This window comes from Carica papaya, chromosome 2 (genome assembly GCF_054855325.1).
Source record: "Carica papaya isolate Zhongbai chromosome 2, ASM5485532v1, whole genome shotgun sequence".
NCBI classification, from domain to species: Eukaryota; Viridiplantae; Streptophyta; class Magnoliopsida; order Brassicales; family Caricaceae; genus Carica; species Carica papaya.
This window is the reverse complement of record NC_142310.1, coordinates 35,360,918-35,375,890: the sequence shown is the minus strand read 5'-3', so window position 1 is coordinate 35,375,890 and position 14,973 is coordinate 35,360,918. Positions and strand designations below refer to the sequence as shown.

Below are 14,973 nucleotides of genomic sequence, written 5' to 3'. Positions count from 1 at the left end.
AATTCAACAAAAAATTAAAATTAAAAATTTTAAATTTATTATTTTATTATTATTAAATTATTCCGAACCTAAATTTCAGATTCGGGTGTTATAAAATCTATAAGCGTCTTATTGATTACATCTTTTAGTTGAAGAAGCGTTTATTTTGCATATAAAATATTTTTATATAAACAAGTTTCTCATGTAATAACATTATAAAAATATTGTGTTAATACATTGTCTCAATCCTTAATAATATATCCAATACACAGTGACTAATGAAAACTTTGTTGACCTTCTTGTTTGATAAAGAACATGAGAGAAATCGTTCGCTTTAAATTTTATTACGACTGTGAAATTAAGAAATGAAAACGAACGAATAATCACTTTTAAAATTTTAAAATTGAATATAATATTTAGTTTATGTTAGTTTTAAAAATTATCATTATATACAAAATTAGAGTTTGAAATAATTTTATAATAAAAAAGTATTAAAACTTAATTATAAACATAATAAATGACCCATTAACTAAATATTGATCAAATTTATATATATATATTTTGTATTTGTTTGAAATTTATAAAATATTTTGTAATTGATACCATAGGAATCCTACATTAAAATCATTACAAATATTTGGACAATAAAGTATAAATATTTCCAAAATGAATGAAAATGACAATTATTTTTTCTTATAAATAGTATTACTATTAAGCATATTGTTCTTCTAATATAAATTTAAGCTCTATACAATATATAAAAGTTTGTTTATAATTTTTATTATCCATATTTATATGCATTTATTTCATTAAAATATATTTATAAAATAATTAAATATAAATAAAAAATTTACAAAAATATTAAGAATAACATTTTAAAAATTTTAAAACAATTATTATTTTTAGTTATTAATTAAGCAATACAGTTTATTAATAAAATATATAAAAACTAAAAAAAATATGTTTACGCATAAAATAAATTCCTAGTTTTTTTTAATATAAAAAAAAAATTTAATTAATTCTCACTTTTCTGAACGAGCAAAATGGGCTCATTTATCGGGTAGAAGAAATGGGCTTTACCTGTTCTACTGAGAATAACCATCGCAGCTCTCCGCGCCAATCAACCCGCAGTCACAAAACCCTTTTCTCCTCTGCCAATATCTTTCATGCGGCCGTTAAAATCGCCGCCCACCACCCACGCACTGTACGTCTGATCACCAACTACCAGCCGCATACGCTCCGCCGACTTGCATCTCGGCGGATTGTTCGAGCTGTGTTCTCAACATATCCGATTAGACGCAGAATCGTATTGTATATCATCTTTCTCGTACTTATTATGTGTTTTAATTTTGTGGTTTCATCTGTTAGTACGTTGAATGAAAAATCAAATGCATTGTCAGCTTGCTGTCATTCAGATTCTAATGTTTATATATATATTTTTGTTCGATTAGCCTCATTGAACTGAGATTTCGATTTGCTTGAGTTTTGATTCTGTTTTGCCTTGTTTCATTTTATACTTTACGGTTTTCTACTTATTTTGACGTCATTATTTGGTTGAATATGTTAATACATTAATTGATGAAAATCAAATGCATTGGGAGCTTGTTCTCTTTCGGATTTTCTTTATGTTCAAATCACTTTTTCGTTTCATTGGTTTCGTCGAACTAATATTTGGATGTAATGAGTTAGTTTAGGCTTTAATTTTGATTTTTTCTTGTCTTGTTTGATTTTATTTTATTTTTTATGTTCATTGCTTTGAGGCTTTAATACTGTTATACGATGTTTGTGATGGTTTTAGTTGGTAATCAGGTTTTATTGTAATTTTCATTTTCAGGGTCATGTTATAATAGCATAAAGAACCTATAGAGGATTAGATTGTGGGATTCAATGGTGATTCCACATTTTCCTTCCACTCGCACCGTGTCGATTGGAGGCCGTTGCTTTTTTCCTACCATTTACCATACAAGTGACACCATCAGGAAGAAGAACTGCACTCTGACGTTGGCTTCCTCAAAAGAAGCAGACAACATTTTGAATCTTGAGTTAAAGGTACTTCAATCAGATACCTCAAGGTTTTCATTAAGTCATCGAGTTTCTCTAGCTTTAATTAAGGTTTTCATTACCTCAAGCTTTCGTGATTAACTTATTTATTTAAATGACTAAAAAGTAGGAATTTTCAAAGTAAAGACATCTAAATCTAACCAAAGGCAGGAAAAGAGTCAATGCACTCTCTTTGTGTTTTGCCTTTTTTCACTTGCACTATTTGTGGACCCCTCTTCGGCCTTTTCTTTCATTTTATTGGCTATAAAATTACACCCTTTGTTCATTCGGTGCTTCTTTGTCCTCAAGCACTCAAATTGGCTGGGAAGCTGGTCAGAGTTTTGTGAACCCGATGTTGAGCATGGTGTAAAACAACTGCCTATAGTGGCCGATGGAGATGTAACCGATGGTCTTACCTGTTATTTTTAGTTGATTAGGGTTTTCTGGGAGAAGGAGTGATTTATTTTTGTGAGAGTTTTTTGTTGGTTTCGCAGGATGGAGAAATTTGATTTTCGTCTTTTGTTTTCTCAAATAGTAGATATTTGGCAGAAGGTGGATAGCAAATAGGCTCCGATACCAACTAATGCAAAAGAAATAGTGGTTTAAACTAACTTGTCTCACATCTAATTTAGTAATAGAGGAAATTTAGACTAGAAGCAAAGAAATAAAGACAGGTTAGAGGAAATAAGAGAATATAGGGAGAAATAGAGAGAACGAGAGAGGTTAGACAGAGCAATAATCAGAAAAACAAATGCTTAGAGATATAATAGTGAATCAAACTCTAATGAAAATTTTTTTAGTTCATCTTCGTTTATATCTTGTTGGTAGCTGCTAGCCTTTTACATGCATTAGTTACAATTAATAAGGAAAATTATAAGAGAGGAAATCTAAAAAGTTCTAATTCCTATAATATTTAAGTCAACCTAAAGAAAACTTAAATATTATGATGCCTAATAAATCGAAATAACTTAAAATACGCAATAGTAATAATTATCAGAAAAGTTTTCTTTAATAGAAAAAATGGTTCCAACTTAAGATCTTCCGCTTTGCTTGCCCTCTCTCTCATGCGCTTCTATAGGTCTCTTCCCAATCTTTTATTGCCACTTGTCTCGCATGATATACTTCTCCAATCGCCTCCAAACTCTCCCATTCCAATGCCTCTTTATTCATGAGTTCAATTTGCAGGAAAAAAAAAGAGATGAGAGAGAGAATAGATTAAAGTTCAGAGAGGGAGCAAGAGTAAGAAAATAATAATTCTTAAATAGAGGGGTAGATTCTGTATCTCAATAAACCTAACCATGTTATTTTAATGGCTGTTAGAGTTGACTTATCTTAAAAAAAAATTATCTCAAGAAAAGGTTAGAGTTAACTTTGGAAGAGTAATGTTAATTTTTAAAATGTGAATAAGACAAGTAATGTTTTGGTATAATATCTATGTGTAGTAATTATTTTTATAGAATAGCACAAACAGAGTAATGTTTTGTTAATTTGTTCATAAGCATAAATATTTGTAAAAACTAGTCAAAATCAATGGCAGCCAGTAAAAAAAATTGGTTCAATTAAAATTAACCAGTTCAAATAATGAGATTTAATTATTTTTAGTGTCCTTTCATTTTTATTCAGTATTTAATGATGAAATTTAAAAATTTAACAGAATAAAATATAAGATGTTATATATTTTTGCAAGTAAAAATGATCAAGAAAATATTTAAATTATGGAAATTTTTTTGTCTTAATTTTATTATTTTATATGTTTATTTTTTGAATTAGTGATTCAAGCAATGGACCACTAACCGGACCAGCCAGCAAATTAGTGAACTGATACCTTAACTGTTTCAATAATCAATGCATTTTTTATAACTATGTTAACATACATTTCTTGAGATGAATGCTCTACTCGCTCCCAAACATGTAGTCTCCACTCAAAATGTGGGGAAAGGAGCACTTTTTACCTGCTGTATTACTTCTGCTGATATTTTTTATTGGTTATATTTAGTTTATAAGTTATCGCAATGGTACCAGGTGTCTACCTTGGTCTTATTATTGTTGCATTTCTGGAAAAGAAGAAATAAGAATAGACTTTGATGAGTGGGTTTTTCCATTTAATTATAGTACATCCTTTGATTGTTCTTTATTGCCCAATAATAGTTGTTTAATTATTATTTGAGCTCCTTTTGGACCCTACATCTGAAATGCATGCCCATATATACATATAGTTTAGTCAAAGGCAGATTGCAATGGAGCTTCACTGCTTTTTTTGGTTTCATTTTCCTATAATCTTTTACTCTTGATGTCTTCCCTTCTTACAAGTGCAGCCAGACATAGTCAGGTGTCTACCTTGGACATGGTGGTAGGGACTGTTACATGTCTGGAAAAGAAAAGAAAGATGAGGAAAGCCATGAGATGGTTGCCCATTTCTTGGTGGGATTTCTCTTGAAGGTGTTCATCGTTGCCGGGTAACATGCATTGGTGGTTACACGAGCTACATCTGGACTCCATATGTAATAGCTATTTCATGCAAATCAGATGCACAAGGGCTGATGGTTCTTTGATGTGTCAAAAACCTGAATGTTTGACCTTTTTCGTGGTGTTCTCTTGGCTGTGAGTTGACTTTGAACCATTTTTAAGAAAACATCTTACAGAAAGGTTTCAGCTTGCTATGACTTGCAAATAAATTAGTTCGAGCAGACCACTAACTGGACAGTAAATTAGTGAACTGACGCCTTAAATGGTTCAATAATCAATGCAGTTTTGATAACTACGTTAAAATACATTTCTTGAGGTGAATGCTCTACTCACTCCCAAATATGACGTCTCTACTTAAAATGAGGGGAAAAGGAGTATTATACTTGCTACTTCTGCTGATACATTTTACGGGTTATTTCCAGTTTGTAAGCTACTGCAATAGCACAAGGTGTCTTCCTTGGTTTTATGATTGTCGCATTTCTGGAAAAGAAGAAACAGGAAGACACTTTGATGCGTGGGTTTTCCATTTAAATATAGTACATCCTTGAAGTGTCCATTATTGCCCAATAATAGTTTAATTATTGTTATTTGAGCTCCTTTTGGACCCTCATCTAAACTGTATGCCCATATATACATATGATTTTAGTTAAAGGCAGCTTGAAGTGGAACTTCACTGCTTTTTTGCTTTCATTTTCCTATAATCTTTTACTCTTGATGTCTTCCATCTCAAAAGTCCGGCCAGACATAGTCAGGTGTCTACCTTGGACATGGTGGTAGGGACTGTTACATGTCTGGAAAAGAAAAGGTAGATAAGGAAGGCCATGAGATGTTTTCCCATCTCTTGGTGGGATTTCTCTTGAAAGTGTTCATCATTGCCCGGTAACATGCACTTAAATTGTTGCACGAGCTACATCTGGACTCCATATGTAATAGCTACTTCATGCAAATCAGATGCATAACATCTGGTGTTTCTTTGATGTGTTAGAAGCCTTAATATTGGACCTTCCCATGGTGTACCCATGGTTATGACTTGCGAACACATTGGTTCGAGCAATGGACCACTAATTGAAAGAGCAAATTAGTGAACTGATGTTCCTTTTGGACCCTACATCTGAACTGTATGCCCATATATACGTATATTTGAGGCGAAGGTGTCTTGCAATGGAGCTCCACTTCTTTTCTGGTTTCATTTTCCTATAATCTTATACTCTTGATGTCTTCCTTCTTACAAGTGCAGCCAGACATAGTTAGGTGTCTACCTTGGACATGGTGGTAGTGATCGTTACATTTATGGAAAAGAAAAAGAACATAAGGAAAGCCAATGAGATGGTTGCCAATCTCTTGGTGGAATTTATCTTGAAGGTTTAATCGTTGCCTGGTAATGTGCACTTAATGATTAAAGGAGCTACATCTGGATACCATATGTGATAGCTATTTCATGCAAATCAGATGCATAACGTCTGATGATTCTTTGATGTGTCAAAAACCTGAATATTGGACCTTCTTCATGATGTACTCCTGGCTGTGAGTGGACTTTGAACCATTTTTAAGTGAACATCTTACTAAAAATTTTCAGCTTCCTATGACTTGTGAACAGAGTGTTTATGAAGGATTTATGTATCTGACCATGTTCCCAAAGTCCTCACCTCCTCTCTTTACGTTTTATTGCATATTACTTGTTCTTCACAACGATGAGATTGGTTAGCTTTTTATATGCTGCTAGATACATTGTTAAATATATTGGTTCATGATGCTGTCTCTCTCATTTCTTGTTGGCTTGTTCGCGAGAATCCTGTCCTGCTCACTGATTCTCTCTCTTTTTCTGATGAAAGTGTTGACATTGATCATGTGTGAATGGTCCCTGATCTTTGTTGACTCTAGGTTTTGTGAGTGGTTGTTTGTCACTGGAAATTAGACAAATGAGCTATAATACCGTCCTTCATTTTTTTGGTTTTCCAAAATCTCACTATGCATGATGAAAACCTCTATCTGCAAATTTCTTCTTTATCTTTTTATAAAAAAATTATACGTGAAGATAATATCTGAGAATGGAATTTTAGGTGGATAAATTGTTGGGGAGTGTAAAATGGGATGACAAAGGTTTAGCGGTAGCAATAGCGCAAAATGTTGATACAGGAGCCATATTAATGCAAGGCTTTGCTAACAAAGCTGCCTTGGCAACAACTATTTCTACTCGAAAGGCAACTTTCTACAGCCGATCACGGTCAACATTGTGGACAAAAGGGGAGACCTCGAAGAATTTCATCAATGTTCATGACATCTTTATCGATTGTGATCATGACTCTGTATGTTGCAACTTCTTTAAATAGACTACTTTTTCAGCATTTTGCTACTGGCAATTTTTTTACTGAGAAATGTTTCTCAGATAATTTATCTTGGAAAACCTGATGGGCCAACCTGTCACACAGGAGCTGATACCTGCTATTACACATCAGTTTTTGATCTGTTAAAAGATCAACAGGTCTGTGACTGATATTTCATGTCCATTACAGCATTTTTAATCCTGAATTATTGCTTATAGTTAAATTTGATTTTACATGGCAGGTTGAAGAAAATAGACAGGCATTGACAACATTGTACTCCTTAGAATCTACAATTTCCCAGCGGAAAGCAGAGTTGGCATCAGCGGATGGAAAACCTTCATGGACTAAAAGGTTATTGCTTGATGACAAGCTGTTATGCTCCAAAATCAGGTATATAAGATTCTATTTAAATGGTTCCACCTCCTCAAGAAACCCATACAAAGGAGAGTTGGAAAGAAATGCTAGAACATTTAAGCTTGTGAGTGTGTTTGGATTGGCTTATTAGTTTTGGTCAAAATCGATGTTCATAAACCATTTAGCTTTAATGAGCTTTAAACGAGTCATAGTAGAAAGCATATTGATGCATATAAGGATTGTTAAAGTTTCTATTGCCCCGAAACATATGGCAGAATTTGTGAATGAATGCATCAATCGGTAGTCTATCTAGATGATTTACTAGCATCATATCTTCCTCTGCAGGGAAGAAGCTGATGAATTATGCCGAACTATAGAAGAGAAAGAGGACAATGCGCGAACAGCCTCTGAGATGGCAGATGTGTTATATCATGCCATGGTTCTGCTTGCACTTAAGGATGTTAAGATAGAAGATGTACAGGAAATTCTTCGGAAAAGATTTACCCAATCAGGAATCGAGGAAAAGAAAAGCCGTACCATAAAACAAAGCTCATAAAAAATTTTCACTAAGGTATGGAGTTGAGAGCTAGAAGAACTGCTTTTTTGAATAATGTATCTTGGCGGAAACTGTGGTTTTCTCTTATCATGCATTGTAGACTAGTTTGATTTTCAGATTTGCTATTTTTTATTGTCAGATTTAAAAAATATATATGATATATTTAACAATTATCTGAACTTTTAAGCTATTGTAATATTTGGACGTGTTGTACCAATTTTATAAATTATTATATTTTCAAACATTATATTAAAAATCATAATCTTTTATTTATTGAGATTGAATGTAACGCTCTGTCCTAAATATAGAAGCGTTACCATAACCTGTTATCTTATTTTATGACAAGTATCCATCACGCAACAAATTTCTATCACTAAATTCATTAAAATGCAAAAATAATCTCTTTTCAAGTAAGCACCTAAAGAGTATATGATTAATTAGTATGAATCGATATCACAATAACTCTAGTATCAATGGTGATAAAGTGTATACATTCGTGTATATTAAGAGAGTATCTTATACTAACGGTCGCTCATTCCTTAAGTGTGGTGCTTCATTGTTGGGCATTTTGATTCTGACTTCTAATCTAACACATCTAGAAACGAAAGTAATAAGTATCAATATGTCCATTAAGACAATTTAGAACTTACGACTAAAATTATGGAAACTAATTAATTTCCTATCCTGACATTCCTCACTTAAACTCTCTACACCCTCCCCATTCTCTTGTCACTTGTTACCCATACTTCCCTCTATAATGGAATAATCGTTCCCCTAGAGGATTTGTTCCTTAAATCCACTCAACTAGACCTATTGCTTACCAATGCCCTTTATCCGCTGCTCACATCAAGCACCGACATTCCTAACATACACTTCTAACACCCACGGCCACCGAGTGACCACTACCACGCACACCACAACACCAAAATACATACACACATACACTTATTTCCACATATACTGACACATTAAGCCATTAACTATCGGCCCTGAAGGGCCACACACACAAATACATTTCACTTATGACCATTATCTTACCTCGATATCATAAATAATCATCTTCTACAAACCACACACACATACACCTTACCACACCTCCAGCCTAGAGAGGCCACACACACACACCAACCAGTCAATTATCGATTTCCAAACTTGAAACAACAGTCTGTGAAGACCACACATGCATACTCCAACCCACAACAACCCCGACAATGCCCGGTATAGAGATGCCACACACACACACCTACTAGGCCACCTCCACCTTAACCAAAACCAACGGCCTGTAAAGGTCACAGGTACACACATGGTACCGTACAGAACCACCCCAAACCAGCAACTCTCAGCGGGTGAAGGCCTTTCACGGATCCACACCCAACCTACAAACCCAGCCATGAAGGCCACGCACACACACACTCATGCCAACCACATCACAGAATCACACACTTAACACTACAATACTCAACCTGTAGAGGCCACACATGCACACGCAGGGTACAACATCGAATTGCACCTTCACACTGTAACACTCGGCCTGTGAAGGCTACACACGTACACATACCTCTTTCCTGACATTCGTCGCACCAGAACACACAACGTAACTCTTCTCCTCCGCTTCTATGAACTTGCCCTAACTTATACAACTCCCGCTCCCCTTATAACTTCACCTGGCCATTTCTAGCTGAGTCGCAATAGTTCTCCTCCCAATCGATATTACTCACATCCACACTCGACCTAATGTCTTCAACTGCATCCCTCATCCCTCACTCCTGATCACATAACTCAATCTATCCTAGGAAAAGAGGAAAAGTAGATATTTGAATATGTTTTACTATAACCGAATTTGAAGCCCTAAACTTTCTTACTTCTTGTCTCAATTTTCTATCCCTCAGCCACAATTCACTCAACTCCTCTTGTTTTTCGAATTCTCCCCACGATTTCACCCTCATTCGCTTTCATTTGTCGCTCTCTTGGTCTCCCTCCTTCTTCTCTTTCTCTTTTCCCTTGTTCTTTCCTTTTTCTAACCCACAATTCCCCTTTATACACAACCCAGCTCAAATCCTACCTGTTGAAATCCCTCCCCTAATCTCCACCGTTCATTCTATCTCTTTACTCTCTCTCCCTTATTCACCTATGCTAAACTCTTATAACGGATAAATTTTAATTTTAATTTTATTAAATTTTTATAATTTTTATTTCAATTTTAATTATATATATGCATATAATTTGTTTATCTTGATTAATAATATGCACTACTTATTAATTTAAATCTTAGTACATAACTGAACTAATTTTTTTTTATTTTTTTATTTTATAATTATAATTTTATATTTTTATTTTGAAAAATTTAACTCACATAACCACTAGACCAAATTGAATATTAAACTAAATAGAATTGTAGTGTCATTTTAATACTTTTGTATGATATTACTATTTAATAAATTTTAAATTAAACTTCGACATTTTATAAAACGTTACGTCATAGTATAATTGTAACGAGTCGGAAAATCAAAAAAAAAATAGATAATAACTTAAATGCGGAAGCGAAGTAAAAAGTTAAGGTTTACATTTCTTACACAATAACTCAAAAGTACTAAACAGTATTACGAAATTCATTCTTTAAAAGAAATACAAGAAATAAGAAAACCAACGGAAAATAGAAAATATTTAGCATCTACTCGCAATCTTCTTGCGGATCGGGCTCTGAAACCTAATCCTCTTGATTTGAAATGGTTAAATAAAGGATGAACTATACTAGCCCAATAAGAATATCACATTATATCACTGACACAAAAGTAAAAGTTGGTATAAAATCGAAAACCACTAATGGAGCATTAAATTTAGCAAATTTATTTATCGATCATAAAATCATTTATCGTTCACGTATCATAGTGAAATTTATGGAAACAATATATAAGAACAATAATATCATACAGACCAATATTTCATGCATAATCAGCCATCATAGTACATATTATAAATCCATATCCATTATCAATAAATCAAACAATAACTAACACTTTTTTCACCAACCTGCTGGCATCCATGGATGTTTATAGGGATGCTTCCACTACACATGAACCATTTCATTTATCATTCTCAATTATCGGCTGTTCTCATACCTCGTCCGATATGAATGCCAATTTACCAAATCTCAATACCCCGTCTGGTATGAGGGTGAAGTAGACTGTCTCCATAACTCGTCCAGTATGAGTGCTAAATTATCAAGTCTTCATACCTCTTTCGGTATGAGACAATGTTCATGATAGGGTTCTCTATGTACCCGGTCCATCCATCATCTCTCAGGATATCCAGTAAGACTGTCTTTTTATCTAATCATTTAATCACACAATTTCTTTACCGTTTAAACTTTATTTTTTTCGATTCAGCAGTAAACACGTAAAATAAATCATACATGCGTTCAAAACTATAAAATAAATAAATAAGATACCATCATATAGGTAAAATGTAAAAATAATCAACAACAGCAGTAGATAATTTATGGTTCCGCCTCTATTAGCAACCTGTAATTAATTATACATGTTTACTAAAATCGTACAAAATACCACATTATTATTTATTTAAACTTCAGTTCTATGATAGAGAATAGGGTGAGAGATTTTTACTCGATTTTGACGCTTAAAAGCTAAGCTGTTTACTGCGCCTACGGGGGGTCCCTAGGTTCCCTTAATTTTTCTTCGAGAATCGAAACACACTAATAGTACCTAAAAATATTCTAAATAAACCTAAAATCAATCCCAGGGCCCATTCAGCCAATTTTGAAATTTCGGCACAGCAGCTCTGCCATGTTCCGGCGACGGTGTCATCGCCCGCGGCGGCAGTCTACCTCGTGTTGGCCGTTTTCGATCATTTTCGGCCGAATTCGGTCGATTTTGCATCGATCCCTGCGAGAAAATACGTTAAAGGATCTCAGTTTGTCCAAAAAAATATGAAAAACTGAAACTCATTGGCGACGGGGCTCTCCAGTGCAGCGGCTCCTCCGGCTCCTGTTGCAGTTGGGTGTTTTGCTTCGGTCAACCTGTAAAGAAGAAAACGGTGATCACAGCAGTAGAAAAATTACGTGAAATGGAAATCGAGAAGGTCCTCATTTGAGGTGTTTTGTGAAATTTTATGCGGCGGTGCCGCTTGGCTTCACCGATGTTTTTCAGCCAATTAGTTGCTCTTTTACTCCGATTTGGCCATGGGTGAGTTTAAAATTGAATTTCGTGCAAAATTTTTTTTTTTACCTTTTTTGGCGGTCGGAAAGGGTTCCGGTGCAGTAGCGGGTGGCGGCGGTTGATTCCCCAACAACTGGTTCGTCTTCTCCGGCGAGGGTTATTTATATCCGTTAGGGTTAGAGTTTGGTGCGGATGGGGGTTATTTATATCCGTCTGCTTTTGATCTATGCCGTCTATCACGTTTGATCTGAACCGTCCGATCATGATTAAATAAGGAGTGAATCTGGATCGTTCATCACGTTCTAATATGGACCTCAGTCGTTTGATTGCAGGCACGCGGATCGCCCATATGACCTCCTGTGTGGCCTCCAACATCAGTGTCTTTGCCACTTGGTGCGTCCTAGTTGATCAAGACTGCTGACAGGGCGTCTGACTTTGTGAAACTTTTCTAAATTGTATTTTGACTCATGTTTTTCGATTTTTCTTTCAAAAAATACCTCCATAACCCAAATTTTCACATATTTTTCCTTAAATTATTTTTAATTTAATCCTCCATCAGTTTTATTTCATTTTTACCTTAAATAAAATAAAATAAAATAATAAAAATTATATTCATTAATTATTTAATTAAAACAAAAAGTTTTGTGAGTGTTACAATAATACGACCATAATATGAACAATATTCTATTTATTTTGTTTTATACATCAAGTATGAACATTTATGGATTCACAACCAAATTAAATCGGACAATGCTAACATTTTGTTGTCATCAAACTTAATTTGGACGGTTATGTCAATTGGATAGTTTTTTTTCTTTAAATTTCTTTAATTAAATTAATTAATTAATTCAATAAAATAAAAATAAATAATAAATTCATAACTCGTAATTATTCATCAATTAATTAAATAAATAATAAGTTAATTGATAGTTATAATTTTTTAAATATTTATTTTTTGTAGAATGATCGATATTGAACAAAACATAATCTAGTTGACTTTGTTAAATTTAATTTTTCAATATAAACCAAAATTATAAACTAGATATATAAGGAAAACAATAAGCCCAATTTTTTTATTACTTTACTTTAATATAGATCCACTATGGTTTTAAAAAGCTCATGGATTTTATGGTTGACTTGAAATGTATACAACTTAATAATTTTACGATTGCTTTGGCTATTTTAATATTTCAACATATCTTTCGACAAGTGTATGATTGATTATGGAATTTCAATTTTAACTTTTTTATAAAATCTCATATTAATTTAGGGATTCGAAAGTAAATTATTAAAAAATAACTAATTATAAAATATTAATGAAATAAATATTAAAATATTTAAATACTACAAGTACACTACTCACAATATAACGTTAAAATATTAGAATTATATTAAAATTTTTTGTTTATTTTTATGATATAGAGTTGTTTTATGAGTTTATAGTAATAAATAAGTTAATTTTATGTCATTTTTATTATTTTTATATAATTTTATTAAGTTACAAAATAACATTTCTCATATACATTTTTAAATATTAATAATACTAAAATTTATCATGTTAATTTGTACCCATAAGCAAGAATAAAGATGAACACTATTTAATCATTTATATTTATTAATTGAACGTTACAAATAATTAATTAATTATATGTCATATTGCGAGTTAGTTATATTTTTTTTATATAATTTATTTTTTAAGCTTATAAAGTTTTCTTAAAAACATAATTATTTATGAAAACTTTAGAATTACTAAAATGTATCTATGTATTACTTGATTAAAATGACAAATGGCTTTAAATATATATATATATTGTTAATTTAGGAGGAAGATTTTGAAACTAGCTATTGCATGTCTTTTTCATATTAATACATATTATTAATATATTTGTTGCTTAAATAAAATAAGCACGTTATTTTTTTTTTAATTTTATTAAGGTTGATAATTAATCTTTTTTTTTTGTAAATTTTATTAATTTTTTTAAAAAAATTATATACTTTTTATAAAAATCTATATATTTATATAAAAATATCATAAATTTATATGCTTAATGAACAAATTGTAACAAACATATTTTTATAATATAATATAATATATTACAATAAATAGAAAAAAATTAAATGCCAATTTACCATGATAAGTGAACAAAATTAGAAAAACATATCAATAAAAAAAATTTATAGTAACAAATTGAAGACAACCTACCAAGTTAACATTTTTGTGATTTTCTATTAAATAACAAGATTTTGATATTAAACGAACATAATAGAATAATATATTAAAAATTAAGATTCTAAAAATACAAGCATAACCGTGAGATCACGATGATCCATTATATCTCGTACATATTTTTATTTAAATTTTTATATTAACTCATAATTATAATACTAAATTTAGTTTAAAAATATTTATTTATATTTATATTATTATATAATTTTAAATGTAAACAAAATCGAACATTTTATAGAATAAAACTCATCATATTTTATAATATAATGTGAGATACTATAAACAATATTGAACCTATTTTATTTGGTGCACTAAGTATGTATGCTTACCTATTTAGAAATATTTTTATTTAAATTTTTATATTAACTTATAATTATAATATTAAATTTACTTAAAAAAATTATTTGTATTATATAATTATATGATTTTAAATGTAAACAAAATCGAATATTTTATATAATAAAACTCATCATATTTTATAATATAATGTGAGATACTATAAACAATATTGAACCTATTTTATTTGGTGCACTAAGTATGTGTGCTTACCTATTTAGAAATAGATTGAATTTGACAAAAAATAAAATTTTGTAGTCATTTAATTGTGAACCAACAAACTAAATTGAATTAGAATGATTTTAAAAGATAATAAATTATAATAAAATCAATAAAACTAAAACAAATAATAAATTTAACCATAATCATTCATTAATTTATATTGGATTAAATACATAAACAAACAATAATTTTGTCAATATCAATATGTAATTACAAATTTTTGTTATGAAATTTTTGTTCATCATGTCTAAATTTTATATAGATATATAAAAATATTATGTATTAAAATAATTT

At 31.4% G+C, this 14,973-nt stretch overlaps 1 protein-coding gene across 2 annotated transcripts; it reads left to right on the top strand.

Annotated features, from left to right (window-relative positions):
* The first annotated feature begins 1,077 nt into the window (after positions 1-1,077).
* On the top strand, positions 1,078-7,975 carry AT-IE (histidine biosynthesis bifunctional protein (HISIE)). 2 transcript variants are annotated; one of them, XM_088214400.1, is made up of 6 exons: positions 1,078-1,290; positions 1,814-2,028; positions 6,546-6,791; positions 6,872-6,967; positions 7,051-7,199; positions 7,509-7,975. In XM_088214400.1, exons 2-6 carry the CDS (start codon positions 1,867-1,869, stop codon positions 7,717-7,719), a joined length of 864 nt encoding a protein of 287 aa, XP_088070526.1. In that variant the 5' UTR covers positions 1,078-1,290; positions 1,814-1,866; the 3' UTR covers positions 7,720-7,975. The 2 variants fall into 2 exon arrangements, with proteins under 2 accessions (XP_088070526.1, XP_088070527.1); XM_088214401.1 differs by lacking the exon at positions 1,078-1,290 and adding an exon at positions 4,335-4,620 and having other exon boundaries at positions 1,887-2,028.
* The last annotated feature ends 6,998 nt before the right edge of the window (positions 7,976-14,973 follow it).